The sequence below is a fragment of the Etheostoma spectabile genome, chromosome 11 (genome assembly GCF_008692095.1).
Source record: "Etheostoma spectabile isolate EspeVRDwgs_2016 chromosome 11, UIUC_Espe_1.0, whole genome shotgun sequence".
In the NCBI taxonomy this organism is placed as follows: Eukaryota; Metazoa; Chordata; class Actinopteri; order Perciformes; family Percidae; genus Etheostoma; species Etheostoma spectabile.
In genome coordinates this window covers 13,790,861-13,817,915 of record NC_045743.1, presented here as the reverse complement: position 1 = coordinate 13,817,915, position 27,055 = coordinate 13,790,861, and the positions used below count along the sequence as shown (strand labels likewise).

General features: G+C 40.9%; 1 protein-coding gene across 2 annotated transcripts; it reads right to left on the bottom strand.

The window, feature by feature from the left end:
• Positions 1-527: 527 nt before the first annotated feature.
• Positions 528-26,684, bottom strand: ranbp2 (RAN binding protein 2). 2 transcript variants are annotated; one of them, XM_032528840.1, is made up of 30 exons: positions 26,440-26,684; positions 25,384-25,451; positions 25,166-25,277; positions 20,903-21,055; positions 20,513-20,743; positions 20,241-20,383; positions 19,437-19,632; positions 18,972-19,112; positions 18,499-18,658; positions 17,413-17,594; positions 16,370-16,566; positions 15,016-15,139; positions 14,059-14,220; positions 13,817-13,954; positions 13,273-13,404; positions 12,965-13,195; positions 12,731-12,814; positions 12,057-12,198; positions 11,831-11,925; positions 7,292-11,741; positions 6,233-6,310; positions 4,934-5,110; positions 4,526-4,612; positions 4,126-4,301; positions 3,324-3,714; positions 3,040-3,126; positions 2,763-2,917; positions 2,381-2,654; positions 1,708-2,063; positions 528-1,343 (listed from the first exon to the last, which is right to left on the bottom strand). In XM_032528840.1, the coding sequence occupies exons 1-30, from the start codon at positions 26,509-26,511 to the stop codon at positions 1,038-1,040; spliced, it is 9,300 nt and encodes a 3,099-aa protein (XP_032384731.1). In that variant the 5' UTR covers positions 26,512-26,684; the 3' UTR covers positions 528-1,037. The 2 variants fall into 2 exon arrangements, with proteins under 2 accessions (XP_032384731.1, XP_032384732.1); XM_032528841.1 differs by lacking the exon at positions 6,233-6,310.
• Between the last annotated feature and the right edge of the window lie 371 nt (positions 26,685-27,055).

Below are 27,055 nucleotides of genomic sequence, written 5' to 3'. Positions count from 1 at the left end.
AAATGGTCATGATTTAATATAGAGTTTAGAAATACAATCAGCCTATAAAACCAGTGTTGACCAACTGTCTCAAAACATTGCTATAGTTTAAGAACGATTATTCTGGTTGAGCTGCTCAGTGCACATGCCCGTAGACAGACTGCAACCTGTGATGAGATATTTAGACTGTAAACTGTGACAATGCATATTTGGTGTTTTTGTTTCTATAAGCAGGGACAAACATAACCCATTTCAAAGGAAATCTTTCAAACAGCCACTCATTACTTGTAAAGCAACTTTATTTCTCTTTTATCAGCATATTTTGAAACAAGTACCGTTTCAACTTTGATTATCTTAAACTAAAATTTTAAAATCCAAACCAGATGTAATGTCATCATCTAGCCACACTCTGTCCACAGGGCAACACAGTGAGATGATTAATGTATTTGCAGGCAATTATCTGCACATTGTGAAAAATCCACTTAAAAAACAAAAACAAAAACACACTGGGGGAGCCCTACAGTAAACAGACAGAGGCAGCATTTGGAGAGAAGGTAAGGGCACGGTTACAATCTGTGCACTCAAATAACCTCACCTTTCAGTTATAGTTAAGACTTCCTCAAATAGGAAAACAAATACAAGAGTGAAGCTTATGAAGAGGAACAGCACATTCAGATTGAGCACATGCAGGACAAAAGAAAAAAAAAAAGAAAAAAAAAAGTAGTCCATGTACAATTTAAACACAAAAACACATTTATTGACAGATGTTTATAAAGATGCAAATGCCTTCTCCCGCATACTACACAACGCTTATCATTTGTCATTATGTCAGAAGGACAGCAACATAACTCCTAGTTCAAGGCTACTGGAGCCCATTTTCTATGATGAAGGGTCTTGATCAGTAGTCCTGTGATCAGTGTATAATTCTTAGATGACTAATGGATTCAGTTTTAGTAGGACGGTATGCACTGCACAGGGAACACGTCATTATCCAAAATCTTGACCACAACTTTAGAGCTTAAACCTAGCTGCAAATGTTGAACTTAACATTTAAAAAGCTACAGCTGTCCACAGTCTGTGATGACGAGTTTCTTTGTGGGCAAGCCTTTCTTTGTGCCAAACTCTCCCATCTGTAGCACCACATCCATGCCTTCCCGAACCCAGCCGAAAGCCACGTGTTTGAAGTCCAAATGTTCGGCTTTCTTCAGGGTGATAAAGAATTGCGAGTTGTTGGTGTCACGTCCGCGATTGGCCATTGACAGAATGCCCGGGCCTGTGTGCCGAACATCAAAGTTCTCATCTTCAAACTTGCTGCCGTAGATGGACTTTCCACCTGTGCCATCACTGTTGGTGATGTCTCCACCCTAAAAGACCAGTGGGGAATCTGTTAGTGATGTTCTCTACACATAGACAACACAAAATTGAGAAACTAGCGAGCTGTACTAAAAGTGACAGCCCTAGTGCTGAATGCTTATGCCCTCAACTAAACCACCACTGAACCAGATCAGACTCTGGCCCCACTTCCTCTGTTGTCCAGTAGGGTTGTCACCAAATATTGTCAGTGCTGTCTAACGCCATGTAGTGGAAGCTAATCACAGAAGATTTTTACCACTGAACTATAATTAGTATACATACTTTTGATCTCTTATTTTGTGAAAAAACAAAGTTTTCACTCCACTGATGATGAGGATGATCATGTTAGATGACTAATCTGGATAATCTCCTCACCTGACACATGAAGTCTGGTATGACTCTATGGAAGATGGAGTTGCGAAGCCCAAAGCCTTTCTCGCCAGTACAGAGAGCCCGGAAGTTCTCTGCTGTCTTGGGGACTAAATGGGAGAAAAGCTCTATGGTGATGGTGCCCAGTGGTTGGCCGTCGCCTGCCACTTTGAGGAACACCTGGGGGTTATTGTCTTTGGAGTGCTCTTGAACTCTGGACATCTGTGGTGAGGAGATGTACGAGGCATCGCCCTCAACTTGGCCTAAGCGGCTCTGACACTCACAGAAGGTCTTCTTAAAGGATTCAGCTATTTCAGGGGTTTTGAACTTGGCCGCCAGCTGCTCCACTATGCCATCGCCATCTGGAAAAACAGAAGGAAAGACAAAAGATTATCAGCAAGAGGTCTGCTTGAAAGCAATGATGCACATTAAGCAAAGTAATACATGGCTAATGTCGGTCTTTAAAATCCTTCATTTGAATCCCAAACTATGCAAAACCTGCTTTTTGTTGTATTCATGCGCAAAGAAAGTCAGACAAAAGGTATTCATCAATGTTCAATTATAAGTGTGTTGTCACTACAAGATGCTTCTAGAATGGCTAGCTAATGATCATCAGAGTAACAAAACTAAGAACAGACATGCTGCACAGACACTGACTACATCAACACCATACATGTACCCGAGTAGTCCGTGGCAGTCCAGATCAGTGCGTTTGCTGAGGCGTTCATGGGTTTGAGTTCCATCGCCTGTGTGATCGTGTGGTTGGCACAAACCCTCAGCACCTGCTCTCTTCTCATCAGGATTCGGTAGAAGCGTTTGGTCGGGTGGAAAAGGATCTTGAGGTCACCGACGCCACGCTCCTTCCACTGAGAGAGGTCCCGGTCCCATCGGTACAGCCTGGCGCGCTCTTTGAATAAGATTTCCTCATCTTCCTCTCCCGACTTTGTCTCCACCTGAGAGAGACTCAATTAGTTAAAGATTAAGTGTGTCCCTGTACCTCATTCACTAAACTTCAATTTAATGTCTAAAAAAAACAAAAATATGTGAGCTCAGCAAGGTACCTCTGGTAGTGACACTATTGGCTCAAAGTGAATGTCCGCATTATTAGAAGCATCCTCTTCATCACTGCCCTCCTCACCGCTGTTTTTTGGTGCTGAGGTCACTGCGGTCCCAAATACTGTTGCTCCAGCATTTGCCCACGAGAAGTTGGAGTCAGCTATAAAAGAGAACCATTAACTATGTAGTGAAATTTAATTTTCTTGCATTGTCTTGGTAACATGCTAAGATAGTCAGTTGTCAAAAAGACCATCTTCAAAAAATATTAATGTTGAAGCCAACCTTGCGTTCCAAATGCATATGTGTCCGTGTTTTGGGCCAAATCAGCAAAGGAGAAGCCTCCGAAAGAGTTGAAGCCAAAGTTGGAGTCTGTGTGGGGAAGGAACAAAGTTTTCATCAAATACTAAATTAAATGATTTAAAAAAAAAAAAGATTCCTCTTATCATTTATGCAGGATTCCAACCGATTGTTGTCGAGATTTGTTCGTGAAGCTGGCAGGAACAACATTTTAACTGTTCATCAATGTAACTGTACTGAACTAGTAATGAATAAAAGGTGATTCATACCTTCACTAGCTGTAGTAGCAGTAAAAGCAGCAGTCCCTGTGTTGGACTCTGGCTCTGGGCTCTTTTTAGTTGACAGATCAATGGGAAAGCTGCTTCTTGGAGCTTCACTCTGAGTCTCTTTTAACTGGTCGGAGGTCTGCTGCTCCGGCGTAGACGTGTAGCCTGCAGCCTCCGTGGCGCCTGGAGCAGGCGCCTCCGTGGCGCCTGCAGAAGCCTCCGTGGCGCCTGCAGCAGCCTCCGTGGCGCCTGCAGCAGCCTCCGTGGCGCCTGCAGCAGCCTCCGTGGCGCCTGCAGCAGCCTCCGTGGTGCTGGATGACAGGCCTGATGTCGGCTCCTCTGGGGCTACAGCTGGGCTGCTGGAGGCCTTTTCAGCTTGGTTTAGCTGGGCACCCTGAAACAATCAAGGAAATAAACAACAATAATACTGATGCTCTCTTGATGCTACATTACCAAAAAAACTGCAACTGGTTAAACCATCTCAAAGTTAAACCAAATACACTCACTGCTTAAGCCAAAAAAAAGAAAAATTGAATGAAACCATTTCCTGTTTATTACCCATAGTATGTTGGATGAATGAACTTTGAGGTATCCAAATAACAGGAATACAATGACTTTTCACCTCTGCCATATTCATTATGTTCTAATAACAGTGCATAAAATGTATGACCTGGCAAGCACATTGATATGAGTAGAAAACATTCTTCAATTTAGACTGTAGCTTACCATGTTTACACCGTCTAATCTAGTTTTTAAATGCAATATTTTCTGCATTAGCGCCTTTGTTAAGTGATATGTCTGTTACCAGGTCTTGCTGTGCCTTGCGGACTTCTGTCTCAAAGTCTTCAGACTTGTCATGGTCCGGGTCACTGTCGGTGGTGCTCAAGCCACAGAAGAAGTTGGGTGGAAGCTGGAGGCTTCTGGCCTTCTCTTCCTCCTCCGGCGTTGGTTTTTTCTCCCACACCACCTGGCAGTCTGGCTCTGAATGCAGTACACACAGGTTTAGGGTTAGGGAATGACAAGCAGGCAAAGTGAACATTACTTTTGACAAAGTTCACATACTTTGCCATGTAATCAATAGTGTATTAAATAAGTTTATGTATCTATTGCAGCCCTGAAAAAAATGTCAGAGAAATGAATCAAACCAAAAGTGAGGGTGAGTAAATGCTTAAAATTGTGTGCATGACAGGATATAACATACACACCATCACCACATGCTGCAGCCTTTCTCTCAGAAGGATCAAGGTAGAGCTTTCCATTCAAGGCTTTTACTGCTGATTCAAAGTCCTCATCTGAAAATATAAAACAAATTCAACATATATTACCCGTAGATAAATTTGTTTTGCTATCAAGTAAGATGTTGCTGGCTTGGTTTGAATTGACAAGAGAAGGGTTGAACATGGGTCAGATAACCCTGGTCCGACCCTGGTCGTTGGTGTGAAAGAGGTATACATTGATTTGTGTGGTCGTATTTTGGTTCAATAAATCTATAAACCATGACAATATAATGAGTAGAAAACGCTAAAAGAAAATTTGCAAAATGAGTCCTTCAAGTCTACTAGTTACCACGTTCACTTAAACAACACACTTTTGTACTTATCTTTAGGTCTTACCGTCAGTTTGATCGTCGCTGGCGTAGCCTGGTTCATTCTGGTAGCAGAAGAAGGTGGGAGGCAGCAGGAGTTTCCTGGCTAAAGCAGCCTGTTCAGCAGTGGGCTCCCTGACATACACAACCTCCACCTCTGAGTCCTCATCCAACCCTGCATCGTCTCCCTCTGCCTGAGGTGGTCCTATGACAGACAGATACAATAGTCAGCCAGGGGAGGAACTGCTTAGAAGAAACAAGAAATGAAGCTGCTTTGTTCCCTTCATAACCACAGGTGTTAGTTCCACACACAAAAATTCATGCACAGCAAAAATGAATTGCATGCAGTTTATTTACAAATGTGCAAGACAAGTTTCATAAAGACAACATTTCTGTATACATATTTCTCACTGTTTTTCATTTGACAGCTTTAATGTAGGACACATGGTACTGCAGCATTAAATTGCATAAATACCTGAACTTAAACTCTAATTAGCCTTTGCTGAGGACAGTGCACGTCTCAGAATTGCATTTCATGCTGTTGCTACACATCCTGCACTAAAAATGGCACGTGTGACGTTCGCAGTGCCTTCGCTCTCCAGTGGAATCTTCTCAGCTCACCTTTCAAATAACATGAACTTTTACTGATGGGTCTCCTGTTGGTATACAAAACTCTAGCTTGTCTAATAGTTAGTGATATGCTTACTGGTCGTTAACCATTACCAAATGTTATTACATTACCATAATCCTGTATACAGATCGCTCTATCTATCAAATATTTTAAGCCCCTATGAACTAAAGCATAGTGAAAGATCTACCAATTCTTCTTCAATCTAGATCCAAGACTCGGATAAGAAAAGTTCTAACTAAAAAAAACTCGACCATTGCTTTTTGCTAGGTGGAAAAAGAAGAAGTTATTTTTAGTAGAATAAAAAATATAGCTCAAAATTAATAAAAAATAATTTAGACAAAGATATCAAACTGAGAATTTCATTATAAAATAGTTACATGAAATTAAGATGATAAATTATATTGCTTTACCCCTTAGCCATAATAAAAGGGGCTTGGAGAAACCGATTCTAAAGATAATACAGATTTAAACGTAGAGATTAAAAGGTCACATGACATGGTGATTTTTGGATGCTTTTATATAGGTTAAATAATTGATAAAGTTCTTTGTAGAATAAAAATTGCACATCACACTGGACATGCACACACATTAGCTTTAATGTTTTCATTTCCCCACTCCGTGCATCCAGGTTATTTCTGTCTAGTTATAAGGGCCAGCCAGGTGACAGCTGAAAACACACTGCAGTGATTAGAGTACCTGGGGGTTCAAATTGGGTGGTTGATGTGCTGGTCCAAAAAGCCATTGGGTTATCTTTGAAAAGCCTAAAATCCAGCCCTAAAGGATGATGGGTTTTTGGGCGAAGAAAAACTAATCGTGAGGCTTGTATGATAATCATAAAACATGGCCAAAAAGTGTTAAGATTAAGGAAAATGTGTGGTGTGTGTGTGTGTGTGTGTGTGTGTGTGTGTGTGTGTGTGTGTGTGTGTGTGTGTGTGTTTATTATGATATATTATAGATAGATAGTAATAGATAGATAGATAGATAGATAGATAGATAGATAGATAGATAGATAGATAGATAGATAGATAGATAGATAGATAGATAGTTTGTGCATGCAGGGTGTGCAACATATGTTCACTAAAAAACTTTCCATAAATAATTTACTGTATACAACTTTACTAAAAACAGAACAAAACAATAATAAAACAATATATTTGTATATAATGTACACTACCGGTCAAATGTTTGAGGTCACTCACAAATTTCCATTGCACTCCATTGTAGACAGAATACCAGCTGAGATCAGTTGCATTGTTTTTTTAACCAGGGCAGCAGTTTTCAGATTACATTATGTGCTGACATAATTGCAAAAGAGTTCGCTAATGTTTTTCTAGTTAGTTTTTTTAAATGATATCAGATTAGTAAACAGAATGTGCCTTTGGAACATTGGGTGAATGGTTGCTGATAATGGGCAATGTAGATATTGCATTAAAGATCAGCCACCCACTCAGATCAGCTGGTATTCTGTCTATAATGGAGAGGAATAAAAATTTGTATGTGACCCCAAACGTTTGACCGGTAGTGTATATCTAGTAGCTACATGGGGAGGAAATCGGAAATCAGGAATTTTAATAAAAACCTCTATCCTAAATACTTCCGAGAAGGGTCTTGGCTGGGTGAACTAAGAAGATGATGTAGCAATGAGATGCATATGAAGCAACACAAGTAAAACTCAAAAACAGTTGTGATACGCATAAGATAGAGGGGGGGGGAATGATATATTGTACATATATTAAGATACATATAACACTTTACCTTTCTCTGGGACTTTGAATGCAGGTGCTGTAGGTGAAGCCTTGGCCAGATGTCCAGAATCTTTGGCTTTTGAACCAGATCCAGATTCCTCGGTCTCAGAGTGTGATTTAGGAGAGCCAAAGAACTTCTGAAGGCTTTGAGTGCCAAAGACAAACTTAGGGGGTGACACCACAGTCTTTGAGGGGTTGACTGGACTTGGAGACCCAGAGGCACCTGGCTTACTTTCGGGTGAAAGCTCTGTACGTTCCTTTGTGGTCTCTTCCAGAACAGCTATGGCTGCCTTCCCACACACAGGTGTAGCTGTCTGTGCTGATGTTGTAGGTCCACTGTCTTGAGGTGTGGCAACCCTGGGGGTCACTTGAGCCATGAGTTCTTCTTTTTCTTGGGCAATCTTGGCCTCTTCAAATACCTGTTTGAATGCATTTGCAGTGTCCTGCAGCTTGAATCTCACAGCTAACTGCTCAATGTTACCCTCAGCTACTTCAGCAAAGTCGAAGGCACTCCAGACCCAGGCCTTCTCTGCACCTTTCATAGGTTCCAGTTTCATGGCTGCTGTTATCCTGTGGTTGGCACAGATCTTTAGTACTTGGTCTCTCCTCATTATCAACCTGACTCGTTTGGTGTCATAATTCTGTAAGACCTTGAGGTCTCCAATACCCCTCTCCTTCCACTGACCCAGTTCTTTATCATAGCGATACAGTTTGGCCCTGTGATTGAAAACCACCTGCTCATTTTCCTCTCCCGTAGAAATCTCCACCAGATCAGGCAAGGGGACCACAGGTTCAAAGTACTGGCCATCCCTCTCTTCATCCTGGGATACATCCTGCTCATCAGTACCCACTGAGGCTCTGCTTTGGTCAAGTTTAGCAGGAGACTTGGAGGGGCTGATGCCAGGTTGGAAACTGAAGTTGAATCCACCAGTGGATTCTCCGAAGCGGAAAAGGTTCTTTCTCAGGGGACTGCTGGCGATAGGAGAGGCATAAACTGATGAGTCAGCAGTATCATCTAAAGCCTCTTCTCTTAGGTCGTAGTTATCCCACTCCAAGGTGGGGCCGGTGGTTTCACAGTGAGACTTGATTACAAGGTTTGAAACATTGCTGGATGTCGTAATGTCTCCCTGACTATCATCATCTTTGATCTTGGTTTTCTTGTCTGTCAAAAAGGATTTCAGATCTTTTAAACCAGACTTCATTTCCTCTGCTTTCTGAATGAGGCGTGCTGTTCTGCCTGAGTCAACAAGCTTGTGGGGGGTTTGTAGGGGGATGTCCAAGAGAAGTCTCTGACACTCTTCAAACTTCTCCTTAAACTCCTCAGCAAGTTCTCGGCTTTTAAACTTAGCAGCCAACTGTTCAAGTTTGGCATCTCCATCAGAGAAGTCATTGGCCAGCCAAATCCATGCTTTGTCTGAGCCTGCCAGGGGCTTAAGATTCATGGTGGTGGTGATCCAGTGGTTGGCACATACCTTCAGAACTTGCTCTCTTCTCATCAGCACCCTTAGCCTGCCATTAGAGGTGTTTTTTAGGAATTTAAGGAGTCCTACACCACGCTCTTTCCACTGACTGGTGTCCAAGTCAAATCTGAAAAGTTTGACACGCTGAGAATAAAGAACCTGTTCATCCTCCTCCCCTGTCACCAGGTCTACCCTATCAGGCATCTGAACCACTGGTTCAAACTGGATGTCATCATTTTCCTCTGTTTTATACATGTCGTCTTCCTCCAACTCATTTGTGGCAACTGTCTTGGTGGGGGTTAAGAACATCTGCTCACCAGCCCCAGAGAAACCTTGGAAATTGGGGTTGTCTTGGCCATACTGGAAGTCTCCTTTAGAGGACTTTGCCAAGTCTGCAAAACTGAACATACTGGTTTTTCCAGTAATTAATGGGTTTTGATCATGCTTGGTGTGGCCCTCTGACACATTTTCTTTCTCCTTGTGTTTGTCAGCTATGCTTTTTAGAAAACTGGAGGCTGACCCCGATGGAGAGGGTTGATTATCAGTTGACGGAGTTTCTTGAGCAGAGTCCTGAATGCCAAACTTAAAGCCACCAGCTGGAATGGGCATTGAGAAAGAAAAGCCTGAAGCACTTGTGCTACTAGATCCGGACTGAGGAGATTCAAACTTAAAAGAAGGAGCTGAGCTTTTCTCTTTGTTTTGACCAAACTGAAAAGTGCTGCCAGTTTCAAAAGGCATTGTAAATCCAGTTCCAGCAGGCTGGCTTAATGAACTCTTGTTTCCAAATGTAAAGCTGAATGTTGAGGCTGAGGGAGCTGTGTTGGCTGTGCTTTTAGAATTGGGGTTTGGTGCTTGACAGGCCACACACTTATTGGCAGAGGCATCGTTTCTCACCAGACAAGTGTCACAATCCCATTCCCCATGCTTCTTGGAAAATAAGGCTTCTAATGAGGGAGCATGTGGGGAACAGCAGGAAACACATTCAGTAGCTGATGCATTATTTCTGACCAGGCAGGCATTGCAGTCCCATTGCCCATCTTTTTTTGGCAAATCAGCCCCTAATTCTGACACTGCTGGCAGATTTGATGTTACTGGAGCCCCCTCTGTTGATTTAACGACAGGGTTGCTGGTTCCGCAGGCAACACAATTTTCCGCAGAGGCTTCATTTCTTACTTCACATACATCACAGTCCCACTGCCCGGGCTTCTTGCTAAACTGGGCACCAAACCCAGTGCCAACATCAGATAAAAAGGATGAATCTGGTACATCTGCAGCTGGTGCAGTTTGTGCTGTTGCAGTTGTTTTAAATGAGGCTTTAAGAGCTTTACAAGCAACACAACTGTCAACAGAAGCCTCATTCCTTACTTTGCAAACATCACAGTCCCATTGACCAGGCTTCTTGCCAAACTGAGCCCCAAAAACAGAACCAAACGCACTGATTACAGCGTCAGCAGGTTTTGAGGTGCTAGTGCCAAATGTAAAGGAGGACGGTTTACCTCCAAAAGCACCAAATCCAGTAAATGTAGAGCCAGAACTACTGGGTTTTGTTGAATCAGTCCCAAATTTGAAAGTAAAGAGACTGGCTTTGGTTTCACCAGAAGCCTTAATGTCTGGCTTGGATGAAGAATTTGGATTTGCACTTTGACAAGCAGCACACTGCATATCCATGGGTTTGTTTCTTACACAGCACACAGTGCATTCCCATTCCCCATCTTTAAGCGCAAACTGGGCTGCCAGGGATTCGGAACCTTTTAAGCTTTCATCTTTCTTCTCCTGTTGATCATGCTTTTCTGTTGATTTGAGCACAATTTCCTTGGCTTCCTCAAACTTAGCTTTGAAAAGTGATGCCTCATCTGCTGTTTTGAAGCGAATGGCCAGCTGTTCAGGCTTAGCTGCTTCATCGGCATAATCAATGGCATTCCAGACCCAGGATTTGTCAGAACCAGCATTTGGTTTCAGTAGCATATCGGCGTTGATGTAGTGGTTTGCACAGATCTTAAGAACCTGTTCCCTTCTCATTAGGAGGCGGACCTTCCCTTTAGCGCTGTGTTTTAGGATTTTAACATTGCCAATGCCCCGCTCTTTCCACTCTTTTGTGTCTGTGTCAAATCGAAACAGCTTGGCCCGGTTGCAAAACATTTCCTCCTCCTCTTCCTCACCCGTTTTCACATCTACTTTATCAGGAAGGGGTACAATAGGTTCAAAGTGAGGGCCATCTTCATCCTCCTCAACATGAGTGCTGTCATTGTCACTCTCTGCTGCTCTGTCTGCTTCTGCTGCAGATGTGGCAACCCCAAACACTGGCTTGGAAACATCTCCAAATTTAAATGGCTGCTCCACCTTTCCAAAAACACTTCCTGTGCTTGTTGCAGAATCAGCAAAGGAGAAACCAGTAACACTTTTATTGCCAAAGGTGAAGATGCCAGTTTGGCTGGGGGGCTGCTCTTGGGCTACAGGCTTCTCTGGGACAGTATCTGTTTTAGTGGGAATGTCTGACGTAAGAAGACCAAGCAGACTTTCACTGTGCTTGACCTGGGAAGCAGGAAAAGTGAAATCTCCATCATTGGATTTAAAGTTGGAGGTGAATTTAAAAGACGCTGAAGGTGTTGACTGGGCGCCTACCCCTGTTCCAAAACTAGGCACTTTGGGGACTTCAACCGGTGCCTGCTGGCTAAAGGAGAGCTTTCCAAAGTCCATAGGCTTCCCCTCAATGCACTTTGGTGGCTGAACAGGGACTACAGATGGCTTGGTGAAGTAGCCGGGTTCGGGCAGGGGAGGGTTAGTGGTTTGTTGGGTTACACTCTGCCCATAATATTCTTCACTATATGGGGAAAGAAGGCTTGTGGCTGGTGATTCAAACCGAAGAGGGGCACCAAAGACCTGTTCTTGAGGAGGGTATATGCAGGCTGGGGCAGTCTGCAATGGAGGAGTATGAGTGGACTGCTGAAAGGCATACATATGCTGCTGAGGTGGCATACGGTTCATATTATACATTGGGCCCTGTGTAAAGAAAAAAAAAAATCAAATGCTATTTGAAATACTCTGAAAAAGTTTATTATTGTGAAATAGTGTTAAACAACGGTAATTACCTTAGTGGGGGTGACATTTGCTGCTGTGCGCAGGAGATACTGAGAGTTATAAGCTGGAGACTGGTTGTAGTACACAGAGGGGGCTGTAGTGGCAACTTAAAAAAAGATAGAATTGTATAATATGTAAGATAGAAATTTATATATAAAAGAATTTATAAACTATTTATATAGACACAATTATGGCACTATAGATTTAAACATTCTTTGGTTTTTGTAGTGTGCTGACCTGTTAGGGGTGCCCCATGGTAGGACTGGACTGGGGTAAAAGGCTCCTGTAGGCCCTCCGCTCCGTAACTCTCCCCATACATCTTGTGATGCGGTGAGCCTGCGTTTCCCGAAGAGTTGTGTCTCAGATCATGAACCTCATTCTGCAAAACATGGATCTTAATGAGAGGTGACTCAATTTGACAGCTTTACAGAATATGAAACTAACACTAAAAGTAGAATAAGTAGTAGGGATGGAAAAAAAAAAAAAAAAATCAATACAGCATAGTGTCGCAATATTTTTAGTGGCAATACTGTATCAATACACAGGTACCAAGTTTCGATCTTTTATTATATATGCGTTGGTCAGTTTGTCTGCTTGACAATCCCATTTTGCAGTACTAAAATTGAAGTGAGATGAACAAACAGAGAAATGTATTTTTTTACATAAAACAGATGACAGATTGACAGTTTACTTTTGGGGACATCATTTGAAATTGGGAAATATTAGAAGTTGGAAAAAAAGGTTATAAATTGCAATATATCGCAGAATATTGCAATATGTTTAAAATGACAATATTGCATCGCGACATAAGTATTGTGATGATATTGTATTGGGTCTGGTGATTCCCACCCCTAATAAGTAAAATATAATAAAAAAAATTAAAAAAAATATGTTTGATCTCTTATCCTGACCTTGAGGGCTTCAACTTGCTGACACAGCATTTGGAGGATACTTTTCTGGTCCTCCACCCAATGAGGTGGTACCTTGGGAGAAATCTGAACAGGGGAAATAAATGATTAGAAATTATGAAAAGTTGCCAATTTTTGTTGTAAATTAATATCTCTGTGATGAATACAAGGAAACCCTTTTGATGTCCAAGACATCTCTCATGGTCTTCTGAAGGAGAACCAATAACATGAACCTACCAGGTGTCTTTTGGAAGGAGAGATGATGCTTTTGTTAGGAGAGGGAGTGGAAAACTTTATGTGGGATATGGTGGCAGAGTTGTCTGTGGGATGAGCAGGACTGGAGTGGGCCCGTCCTCCTCGACCCTCCACCTCCTTCTCCCCGTCTTCATCCATAGCGTCCCCACTCTCGCCCAGCTGCTGGTTCACTTCATTCAGGAGGTCCACAACTTCCTCCATGGAGACAGGCAGCTGGGACATAAGTGTAATACATGGTTAAATAGCTGCAGAATTGTTCACATTAACAAGTAAAAGTAAATAGGGCTTACCCTCTCAATGTCATCTGCATTAGCATTGTAGATCTTGGACAGGTAAGTCCTAAACTTTCTCAGAAAAGTGATGCACCTGTCTTGGGTCTCCTCTACCCCGTTACTGGCCTCCTCTGATAGCCGTTGGTAGATCTGCCAAAGAAACACAGCACATTAGAGAAAGTTAATAGCAAAAGGCATGTATGCAGGTGTCAACCCTCGTGTCATAAAAAACATTTCTTTGCAGAACATAAACTACTGGCAACTGATAAGCTGAGACCAATGGCAAATGCAAACTAATAATGCCTAAACTTTCACAATGTTCATTAAACAAGAAAATATCTGTTAAGCTTTGGCAATATACTTTTTCCGGCTTCATAAGGAACTGTTGGACCACTAGCTGCAATGAATGAGAGTAGAGGGGAATGAACTGTTTTTAAACCTGTAAACAAAAATCCTCTTTAGTGCACATCTAAATCAATGATTATACAGGGACAGCTATTGGTTAATTCGAATGGTAAAGGGAACTTATATCAATTATATTGTAAAGAACTGTATGACTTACCTGTGCCAAATGCCAGATGGATGACATGTTATCGATGGTTTCCAATGTAGCAATTGCCTCCTCTGTTTTTCCTTCGATGTCAAGGAGTACCGCATATGCTATCTTGGCTTCCTCTTCATAGCCCTTAACAGAAGACATCTGAAAAAGAACATGGCCATTAACACCTTCAATTTGTAAGCCAACTTGGTACAACTTTAACTCTTCATGCATACTTATTAGGTATGCTAATAAACAGTATTAACCTGAATATCTTTGGAGGGAAAGTGCATGAAGAGGGGGTCTAGAGGTTCTGGTATACTGCGTCTGTTTTTGATCTTTTCCAACAGTGGAAGTACAACTTTCCAGTAGTGGACACTGCGGCCGATGTACTCCTTCTGGTCGTAGTAAGAATTCACCCCATCACCCTGGGTTATTAAACAAAAGTTGCTCAGCATCAAAAAGAGAAAGTGAGTCTGCCACATTAGCTTAATGCAAGACAGTCATTAACAAGGTAAGACAAACACTTTATGCACTTTTGACACAAGCGGTTTCTTCAGCTGTTACAAATTCTACAATGAAACAAGTGGACACATAGTCAGAGAACCAGCACATGTGGCTGTTTGGACATCATATTCTTGATAGCATTTAACAGTTGTAGGGTAAGTGACAGAAAGTAGCAGGTGGAAAGGCATGCGTGTCTGTGCAGTTATGTGGAAAGGTGCCGAGTTATCCATGTGTTATTTTTCAGGCCTTGCTGCACCTCTATGTGTGAACGATTGCTACCTACAACTGAGCTGGAATCCCTTCTAGCTAATCATCTTAGTCATCATATTGATACATTCATGTTAATGTAACACATTCAGCTGTCCATCACGCCTTGTTGTGATTTCCTTCTGTGCCAAGACAGTTCTACAGTATAATGCTTTCATGCACATTACCCAATAATTTCAAATTGTGAAAGCATTATGCAGTTCATAAAAGGCAAAGAAATATTGTGCGTAATTGAACTTGATGTTTTAGTTATCAAATTACAATTTAAGTGAGCAAGTACAGGGTTTGATTTTGGCATTATTGTAAAAACAAAACAGTTAAGCAACTATATCAGAATCGGATATCCCCTGTAACTCCAATCTGCTCATCAAGCAACTCCAGCTAAGGTCAAGACCCGAAGATTGAAAATGCATCCTTTTTTTAGTGTGTGCATGTGGCTGTGTATGTACCGTCTGGCTAAGACACTGCGCCCAGTTGATGGCCAGCGCTGGTTGGAGCCCATGTTTCTCTCCAGCCCTCAGAGTGCTCAGTCCATGCTGCACAATCATCCGCAGTTTGGCTGAAACTCCAGGACTATAAGGGGACACATAAAAAGAAGACAGGAGAAAATACTGAATACTAGGTAGGGCTGCATAATTATGGCCAAAATGATAATCACAATTATTTTGCATTAAATCCAAACTGTTACAGCAAAGATTTATCCACTTGATGTCCATAATTTATCACGTTTTTGCTCATTTCTGCTGTTAGCTCCGTGCTACTATCTCCGATAAATCCAATACAATGCATCCATGATGCATTGCATTTGTTTACGGATATAAAAGGCACACGTTATGCCTTATACGGGTAAGAGCAAAGAGTATACAGTGGGAAAGAGAACAATCCTTCAAGTCAAACTACTCTAATGTGATTAAAGATAGTATATAGTGGACAAGAGAGATAACTACCATATTACAAAAGAGTGACCTCACTGCAGCACAAATAATTTAATAGCCCAGTTTGTCCTGAAAAAAATGATGTTCTTATCTTGACTGTAAACAGGGTTGATGTTTTTTTTAGCAGAGTTCCCAGAGGAAACACTGGTACTAATACAGGTTTGCCTTTCATGCTTCCTCTTGGCATGCTCAGTGTTAGATGACGGCATCATGTTCAACATAAAAAACCTTCAACACATCGCGAATCTCCTCGAAATCAGACACGAGATGCAATTCAGAGATGTAAATGTGCTGTATTTATATAGCGCTTTTCTAGTCTTAACGACTACTCAAAGCACTTTTACATCATACAGGATACATTCAGCATTCACACACATTCATTCACTGTGGCCGGGACTGCCGTAAAAGGTGCCACCTGCTCATCAGATAAACACTCACACACACTCACTCACACTCCGATGCGCAGCACCGGGGGCAACTCGGGGTTCAGTGTCTTGCCCAAGGACACATTTCGACATGAGACTGCAGGGCTAGGGATTGAACCCCCAACCTTCCGATTGGCAGGCAACCACTCCACCACTGAGCCACAGCCGCCCCCCAGATGTGTGGCCCAAATCACAGAACTTGTGTGCATTAATTGCAACAGCCCTATTAAATATATTAATTATAACTTACTGGCGTTCTTACTATTTTATACTTTGGAGGACTAAATTAGAGTTAGGATTAGCGGGGATAACTACCTGAATCCAATCCACTGTTTGGCCTACCTTGAAATAATGCAAGTGTTTAGTTTTAAATGTCTTGTCACTTTAACAGCTTATACTTTGGAAAATATACTGTAGGTTTTTTTAACACTAGATTTACTCACGCTGCTCGTTTGTGAATGAGGCTGTAAATGGCATCCCACCACTCCCTCTGTCTGTCTGTGGTCAAGAGGCGAAGGAGAGGAAGTGGGAGGCAGCGAGGCTCATAAAGCTGTTGTTGCTGTTGGTTCACTCCGCTGCTAATCTTTGCCGTCTCCTGGAGCTGACAGTGGCTACAGAACACCACACCATATAAAAACACCTGGATGGAGTAAGACAGAAACGAGACAGAGAGTTTAACAGTTTGTTAGAAATGTAATTTATAAAAGTAGTGCTGTCAAACGCTTAAAATATTTAATCGTGATTAATTGCGCAATAAATCGCACATTTATATCAATTCTAAACGTCCCTCGATTTCTTTTTGTCCCATTATTTTCTCATTTTAATGCTCTTGATATGTATAAGTGGATCGGCTTCTTTACGAAAATCTTTTTGTTATTTAAAACAACATTGGCATATAGCCTACTGTAGGCTACATTCTCACTTGGAACAAATCTTTCACATAGTGTAACACTGACATCCATAAAAGTGAAAAAATACTTTGACAAGAGCGACTAGTTGTTGCAACAGCATGTGAAAAACACTAAAAAGTTTGCAAGGCCAAAAAGAACATTAATCTTGCAATAAAAACAATTGAACCCGCAAATGGGTTTGCATTAACGCCGTTAATAATGCGTTTAACTGACAGCACTATGAAAAAGTAATGCTCAGGAGTAAAAACACATTACATGAAACTGCTTCTTACATCTGAGGAAGAAAGAAAAAAAAGACCATTTTCTAACCAACTTGTTAAATATGTGAGCCTGGGACAACAAATCCTACATTCTATTGAGAGTTTTTGAAAGCTTTAATCTTGCTAGAAAAAAGGGTGGTGTTTCCTGTTATTTCACTCCTCCAAATGCATAATTAAAATCTTTTATACATTTTGTAACATTCTTGGCATGTGCTAAAAATTGAAGATGAGTGAAAAACTATCTGATAACTTCCTCACAAATCTTTATCTTGTGTAATGTGTTCCCACCAAACCAGCTCACATGGCTCCACCTACCTCCAGGTCGAGCAGGCAGATGGACTCTGGTGCGTTTGTGTCCAGTTTGGAGGTTTCCAGAGTAAGCCTGGGAAAGAGCTGCTGTAGCCAGTCCCGCAAGGCTGGTCTTTGGGCCAGAAGGGTCCACTGTAGTCCCAACCAGCTTAGATGTTGCAAGTCACCAGCATGAAGCAGGATGGAGCCTGCAGATGAGGCATCAAAGTTATTACCGACCAACACATATGTAATAAAAGATCGATATTTGGCATTTGTGTGTTGATACAGTATTGCCATAGAAAATATCACGATATTATGCTGAGACAGGAACTTTGGCATGAAGGTGTAGTGAAGTACCTTAGCAGAAAAAGAACAGAATGACTGATGACTGACAAATAAATCTTTTGAATACTATTTTTTTCTAAACCTTTTGATGTCAGGAATTTTTTAATTGATATAGTTATATTTAATTATAACTCTGTTCTGAATTGAAATTCACTAAGGCTGACATAGGAAATGTATAGCTAAAATGCATTCTTAATTTTTTTTATTTATCTCAAGTCATATAATCACTGCAATATTAAATAATGTTATAGCAAATTGCAGATTCTCCTTATTTCGTGCCGGCCTATGTAGGAGTACTTACAATATCAAAACAGTTGCTTGTTTGCAGAAAAATCTTTTGGTGCCAAAGACTAATGAGTTATTCAGAGTAAACAGTACTGTGCTGCACTTTTAGTTGATCTGTCAGGCATTATATTCTGTAGACCACAACAGCTTTTACAAAGACAAAATATGGGGTTTAACTAAATGGCAATTAATTGGTTAGGAAGTGTAAATTTGAAATTGCACTGTAAATTGGAGCCTTACGTTCATTATGTAAACAAAGTGTTCTTTTAGTTCCTATCTCTACAACTGATTTACATTGTGGAATTACACCTTTAGTTGCTAATGAAACAATACAGAGGGACTCTATAAAAACAACTTAGTACAAAAATAACAGCAACTGTTAAATAAATGTGAACCTGAATAAAAAGAAAACTAAACAAAAACAAAATTAAAGAGATTTTCAGGCTACTTAAGTGCTCAGGCAGATTATTGATTTTGTACCAGCGTCCCATTTGGCGAGTTGGGAGAGCTCTGGAGCCATTGTGTTAATGGAACGAATGTCGTCATTGGCAATAAAGGAAGATCCAGTGGAGGCCTGTGGTCCAAACAGGAGTTCAAACAGAGAGTCCTGACCACTAGGGTTCCCAAACGCCTCCACCACCTACGCAGAAAAAACTTTAAATGATGTTTCTAAACATATAAATGAAACACGAGTTTATCAGTGCTGTCTGTTTCTGATATGATGCAAAACATTAGCAATGTTAGTGTTTGACTACAAAGACAAAGCAATAGTGCATAATTGTGTTTTGACAGTATGGTATGCACCTGTAGCGTAAAATCTCAGTGTAACACAAACTGCAAAATTAAATTAATCCAATCAATTTACTACATTGCCCTTTGGTGATTTAGTTTTCACTCCAGCTTAAAAAAGGATATAACCTTTAAATAAACTGAAAAAGAACACATGGACAAACCTCTCTGATCAAGGTAGATGAATCAGTGCTCAGATTTAATAACATGTGACCGGCTTGACTCTGTCGATCGTTGGCCAGCAGCTCCAGAAGCTGTGGGGATGACTGGTCTCTTTTGGTCACTTTAGCTTTTGGTCTGGGCACCTGGTGAAAGTCCCACCCAAAAGAAAAACATATTCAAAAAAGGAAACTAAGAAACTTAAATAACAACAACAACTGCATAACTGGTCATGCAAGGCAACTGTCAAGAGTTTAAAAGGTTGAGAAAGCGAGATAAAACATCTATATAAAAACAGAGTAAATTATTGAAAAAGAGAATAACCTACAAAATCATCACATTTGGTACGTGTTTCTACTTTCCATCTTAAAAGAGAATCAGCATTAACCAATAGATTTAATTTATGAATGACACTGGTAACAGGCAAGCCTCATTTCTGACAGGCAATCGGCTGGTTATTGTGTCAATACCTGGTATGCCAGCAGGTAGCATAGTGCAGCCAGGTCAATGATGGCCCTCCAGGTCTGTAGGTGATTCTGAGCCAGTTTCAACAGCAGCGTGGCAGCATGCAGGTAAAGGTGACCTCTCATCTCCACAAATGCCTCAAGAAGATCGTCTGTGTGGCGGCCAGCAATGCTGCTCAACGTCTGCATAGCTTGGTCAAAACTACACACAAAAACGCAGTTTAATATCTGGCAATTTCCTGCAGTGGTGTAGATGCTTCAGTGGAATTAATGGAAACAAGTGTAAAGGTGAGGAAAACACATTAAAAATCTAAACCACCAGGTTATGCTTTGTAAAATCAACTGCACCAAATTAAATTTGTCCTGATTCGTAATAAATGGTATGGTGGTTCTTTTAAGACACCTTCTAGGATCAAGATGTAAACCGAAGTCTCACCCTGTGACCAAATTCAAAACACAGAGTGGAACCTGCCGTTTGACTCAAACTGATTGACTGGTCTTTCAATAGAAGGACTAAACAAAACTAGACAACTCAATCCAACTTATTATTATTAATGTTGTATCATGCTGTTTAAGGTTTGTTTACGTCCATGTTTGGTAACAATCGCATGTCTGGATGTTCAGCACACTAAGTCCATAAAAATATTTAATGCGAAGACATGTTTTTGTCTTGTGTAAGCGCAGACATTTTGACTTAAAACAGAATTGTGAACAGGATGCAAGGATGTAAAAATACAATATACGTACAGAAGCTGGGGTTGGGGAAAATACAGCTTGTCTAAAAGATATGTGCTCACACACATGACCCACCTTGTGAGCGCATCAAGGCTGGGCTGCATATTGCCCTCAGATAGTGTGATTCTCAGCAGACTGCAATGGGCCAATAGCAGCTCTCTTTGGAGACGCCGACACATGTTCTCATTAGTAGAGACACTGGGTTGAGCTAGATACTCCTGCAACAAATGACACCAATTTTTGTTTGTATTATTTTCAAGTTAAACAGGTTAGATTCATAATATGAAAACAGAACATCATAGAACCTTTCAAAAATAAACCGTGTACTACACTACTTCAATGCTGACCTGCAGTGTGCGCACCACCACTGTGTACCAGTCCAGGCTGTGGCTCAGTATGCCCCTTTTCTCAGCAGCCAGGCAATGCTTAACAGCTTCATCCAGCCGTCCGTCCTGACAGAACAGCTGAACCAGCTTCACGTTCACGTGAGCATCAGCTGGCCTCAATGCCAGCTCAGCCTGGAGGAGGTCGAACAACCGGTTCCATCCCGGCTGACCCTGACGACTCAACAAACGCTCCTACATAAAGAGGCACAGATAAAACAAGTGAGTGACATAGTAGCCTGTGATGTAGGCTGCTGTTAGTTAAAAGAGTGGCATAAGATGAATTCAACAGTTGTTGCTGATACAGTGAAAAAAGGAGGTCTTACTGGAGATACAGAAAGAAAGGAGCCTCACCTTTAGGTTGAAAACAGCGGGGTTTCCTGGTAGCAGCTTGGCAGCTTTCTCTACCCAAAACTCTGCTCTGCTGTCACATTCCTGCTTACTAACCAGTAACTCAGCCACCTTCAGCACAAGGTCCCTCTGGGCAGGGTTTAAGTCCACTGACCGCTGCATACACACATAGGAGTTGCAGACAAACCAGTGTCAGTTTATACAAAAGCCTGCAGACATATGATCTGTTCAAAGGGCAATGCTAAAACAAAGAAAGATTGGTAGGATGGCTACTTTTACTATTCCACAGACAAGTCTGATGAGGTTACTGAATAAACATGATAAATAGAAAGTCTAAGACAGGGTTAACATAGCCTCAGGCAATACAGCTAAAACACAAGTCTTTTCATAAATTTTGAATGGGGGTAGTGCGTTTAGGCTGCAGTGGTAAGGGCCAAAGGGGGGTTTCAAAAAATTCTTCAACTTTTGGAGAAACGCAACCTGACATCACCCGAGTGGGGCCAACATGTACTGCGCAGGGGTTTCCCCGGAAGTGCCAAAGGATTGGTATAAACGACCCTTTCCTCAACAAGCTCCAGCAAAAGCCAGATCTAGTCTCTTTTCAGTGAAATTGAACTGCATTTAATGCAGTTGAAAAAGGCAGTCATAGAAATCTGACGGGAAAACGGAATTTTTTAAAATACTTTGGCCCGTACTCGCCGCAGGGGTTTTGTGGCTTGGACGTTCTGAAAGGCCAGTTGTGACGCCTGTTGTGTTCTATAAACCCCCAAGTGCAAAATAGCTTATATTTCCAAATTTTTTTTTCTGTCGATCGTTTTATATCTTGGGGGTTTTTTAAAACCTTGCAGACAGCTATAATTGTTTCAGTCGCTGTTACACAACCCTGAGGCCCCGGACACAGCAAGATTGAATGTTAACAAGGAAACTTCTTCCCCAGGGGTTTTTTGTTCACAAAGGAGGACATTGTTACCCCTGTTGAATCGCTTTGGTAATTAGCTGAAAATTAACCCGGTGGGGGCAAGTTTGTTGAAAAATTTGGGTCAACTGGGTAAAAAACCCCTATTGCCATCAAAACGTTTATACGCTCCCCTTCTTAGAAAATCGAGGACTTGGGGGGCAAGGGGGAGGAAGAGAAGGGGAGGGGGGGAATAAAAGAAAAAAGAGAAAACAAAGGGAACGAAGAAGAAGGGAGGGAAAAAGCGTTTTTGGGCCAAGGGAAGGAAAAAAAGGCACACGTTTTTAAATTTTTTTAAACACTACCTTCCCAAAATTTGGGGTCCCCACAAATTTTTGGGGATCCTTTAGCCAAATACCAGCGAACGTTTGGGGTTGTTTTTTTTTCCAGGCACAGTTTTCAAAATTACATTTGTGCTACTAAAATTGCAAAAAGAGTTCGCCAATGTTTTTTCTAGTTCGTTTTTTAAATGATATCAGATTAGTGAACAGAATGTGCCCTTTTGGGAAAACTGGGCGAATGGTTGCTGATAATGGGCAATGTAGATATTGCATCAAAGATCAGTCACCCACTCAGATCAGCTGGTATTTTGTCTATAATGGAGTGGAATAGAAATTTGTATGTGAACCCAAACTTTTGACCGGTAGAGTGTGTGTGTGTGTGTGGTGTGTGTGGTGTGTTGTGTTGTGTGTGGTGTGTGTGGTGTGTTGTGTGGTGTGTGTATATATATATATATATATATATATATATATATATATATATTATTTTTGCTCTCACGATCTCTTACCACTGCCAGGGTACAACTAAAATAATAGGGTAAAGCATTGGGAAACCCTGGTTTGATTGAACTAGTTGATAACCACCATCGTAACACAGGTTATGCGGTATAATGGTTGCCCATGTCCATTGTTGGTAGCGGCTATTTTTATGTATGGGGAACATGCATGAGTGTATTGTTGTTTTTCTCATATAGATAAAATATATAAGTTGTGTTATCAGAGGCCTGGATTTGTATCACTGATTGTATATGGTCTGATTTTGTATGTATTATTTCCTTTGTTTTGAAATGCTTTACTTATTGACGCATCTATAAAATGACACTGGGTTGTGATGTAAGGGATCATCAGCTGATCATCGGACTCTGGAGAATGATGGAAGGAAGCGGTCGTGTTTAGAGGGCCTGCATGGCCTGTTTTCCAGGCGACACCAACCCCGGGATAAAGTTCTTTTTTGGTGGATTAAAAAAATTTGGGGTTTCTCCTCGGACTACGGGAGCGCCCTGGTGCTGTACGACCGGGGGTTGCGTAAGTTTTCCCGTCCCAAAAGTAAATTTAAATGCGGGTTTTTCCCGCTTCTCCGCTTATTTTTTTGTTTTTTTTGTTCCTACATTTACTAAGGTCCCGGCATTTAAGTTTACGAAAGAAATTTGTTTGTTGGGCGTTGGGGGATTTGGGGAAAATTTTTAAAATTTTGGGGTTCTTTGAGTGCTTTAATGTGTTGTATAAGTGGGTTTTCCTGTTTATTATTGTGTTTCAATGCACCAGTTAACCCCCTTTGTGGGCTTTTTTTTTTTATTAGCATTTTATTTAGCAACTTAAAAAGGCAAATTTGGGGGTTTGTGGGGGTTGAGGGTATTCAAGTGTTGATTAATAAAGTAGCAGGACTAGACTATAGCCTTTTATAGATATCAGAGATCCGCCCATTACCTTGATTTTTATGTGTTGTACTTTTCACTTGCCGGGTGAGTTAGGGAACTGTTACAGCGGGGCCGCAGTTGTTGGGTTTGGGGAAGCCGGGTAACTGAAATAAATCCAGGGCATGTTGATGTTGATTTGTAGTACAGGCTCAGGGCAGTTTAGGGCTTGTCTTTAAAACTTTTATTGTGGCAGTGTTAGAGGGAGTGATGTTTCCTGTACGAGACTGACAAACCGGACTGAGAAGTCTGATCACTGGTTACATGATTGGCCACCACAGTGCGATGTCGGGTTGACTCGGTCTCAACTCTTCTCCTTTGTTTCATCTCCCCCACTCCTGCACCCCCTGCTGCAACCTACATGCACTACCCCCATTGAAAATGAATGGGCAGATCAGCATTTTTGCCACACCATCCATCTGACGGCAGACACAGGCAATGTGAATGCAGCGTAACTTTGCTGAGACATCTGGGATTTAAAAGTAGGCTGCCCACATACAAGAAACAATTATTTAACAGTTATTTCCACAAGGTTCATTTTTGTTAAGTCTTCTGGATTGGATATTCTCTCATTGAAGCTTATCAGTTATTTTGGGCAGCTGCCTATCAATTCTTGAAGGTCAGGTGAGGTGAGTACTTAAACTTGCATTTAAGAAAACAAAACAATGGGCATTATATGCTCGCTTTGATGGATTATCTACTGCACCTCAAACCAAATTTGTAGTTGCAACTTTCATATTTCACACAATCAACACCAAAGAATGAAGGAAAATATCTAAACCATGATGGGGTTGCTATCGAAAATGGTCAGCAGATTGACTCCCATTTTTAATTTAACCCATTTGAATTGGTGTAACTTTATGAATCAATTTAACATTTCATGACTTTTTATTGTTTATAATTCTCAAGCTTATTGCTGGTACTTTGTTCTTTTCTAAATCCAATGTGTTGAGAAACAGAACAAAAACCCTGTCTATAAATACTTAAAGATTACATTGTATGTCAGTGTATCAGAGTTGATAAATATAGTCAATTCAAGCATAGAAAAACAGTAATTAAGTCTTGGCCTTAATTAGTGGGCATCCCCATCCTGATCTGACTCCTATTAATTAAGATTATACATGGACTGTACATGACCCATTCTGTACTTTTTTGGTACCGACCAAATTACTTTGGTACTACCAAGGACGATTCACATTAAATCAAACCAAATTTAAATACCTGAAAGCACATAAGCAAAAGCATAACTGTCCACTCTGCATGACAGGTTGGCGGTTGTAGAGCAAGGCAACTTTATTTTTATAGCACATTTCAGCCAAATGCAATTTAAAGTGGTTTACATAAAACTTGAAATAGTTAAAAAAGAAATAGGAAATAAAAACGGGCTAAAATAGAATAGGATAAAAATACAAGAATTAAAAAGTGAAGTGTCAATGCTTTATATAAATTACATGTTCTAAGTAAATAGATTAAATAGGTTTAGAATTTTTTTTGTTATTACGAAGGAAAACTCCTGAAAAAAGGTACTATTGGGAACCGGAACTGAATTTTAAGTACCGCTAATAAAGTAAACGGTGCCCAAGCCCGCCCGCTTTTCCCAGTGACATGTTCTGCTTACCTTATAACATCCGACTGCCTTGTTGATATCTCCTTCTCTCTCATAGAGCTGTCCAAGGAATTTGTGTGCTTTCGGATCCCTCTCCTGGATTTTGAGGTACTCTGATACATGTCTAGGAAGAGCATGAAAAATGTGAGATTACTGTCAATATAATGAAGACTTTTGGAGAAGCAATAACACATTCGGTCAAAAAAAAAAAAAAAAGGTTGTGTGCTTACCTTTTGGCAAGTTCATATTCCTTTGCTTCAAAGTACAATTTAGCAAATAAAAACCCTTTGACTGGCTTCTGTGGAAAGAAAACATTGAAGATGTTACCCTCATGCATACTTGTTCTTCTAGATTCTGTGGTGCTAGGAAACGGAATAAATCACCTTTGCATATTTAATAAACAAAAAAATAACGACTTTAAAAATGATTACATATGACATAAAAAACTTTGAAGCATAAGCTTATCATTATTTAGTTTTCCAATGTTTGACTTAATATGTATGTATGTATGTATGTATGTATGTATGTATGTATGTGTATAGACACACGTACATACACACATACACACACAGTGTACGTAGTATGATATTGCCCAGTCCCCTGACGTGCTGCATCTTTGCTATCTTTACATCAATGACCAAAATGGACATAATGTGGGTTCTGGACTTTTAATCTTATGTTATGTAAGTGTTTTATTGTCCTGACTCTCACAATGTCAAATAACCTAAACCAACGGTACATACGTATGGAGGTTATTGTTACACTTCTTTAAAGTGGCGTTACCGTAATTGTAAGGAATTCAGACAATGTTTAACAACAGTGCAACTTAACGTTAAGTTATCTGAATAAAGTTTGCCGTGCAGCTACTGTGACGATACACGAGTTACTGGCGAGTATTCCGGTTAAAGGGGAGATTGAACCCGTGTTGTTCCAGGTGTATAAACCTAGTACTCGCTGTATAAGTAGGTATGCGAGCGATGGCTAACTAGCACGGTTAATTGGCTAGCTAGTGCTGCTGTAACAACACCATGCCGCGCAATTTCCGAGTATGAAGGGGAGGACACGATGAGGCGTCATCTTGCCGGTTAGCTAGCGGTCGCGCTGCTAGCCAGGGACACAGGTTACACTAAACACAAAATTCAAGCTAACGGATTAACCGTCATCTCAATTAAAACTACAACTACTGCTCATTTGATCCTGGTTGTTTCATAATAACGGCTGGCTGACACACGCTGGTCTGACATGATGGCAGTAGTATGCTAACATTAGCCGCCGGCTCAACTTACCTCTTTGATTGAGGGAGAAGAACTCTGTACCGAGGAGACGTAACGGTCCACTTCAGCCTTACTCCGCCGCATGACTTCCAAAAACAAATACTTCCAAAACGGCTGACTATGGTTTATAGACCGGGAATTCTCAAAATATAAAAACTGGCATTAATATCGGTTAGACTGTCACTCCGTAATGTTAACTCCCCATGATGACTTGCGCACGCACGCAGTCAAATGGCAGAGGGTCACGTGGTTCGGCGCTCTCTTGAATAAGACTTCTTAACCAATTAAATCCGAGTATTCAGTTTGACGCACGCTGACGCACATTATTTTGAAAGAGAGGTGGGCTGGCAACCATAGACATATTATTATTATATTAAATTATATTATATATATTATATATTAAATTGTATTATGTATATCTGTCTGGATACTTACTCTTTGCATTAGGTGCATCTAACACTTCACTAGCTAAGGTTTAGATAAGCTAGTGTAAGCTACTTCTACAAGTAGCCTTCTATGTGTATTCAATTTCATAAATGCCCTTTTATCTCTATATCCATGTTTGTGATGTATGCGCCAAAATGGGGCTGTCTACAACAACTACTCAACCCATGTTACTTATCTGGTA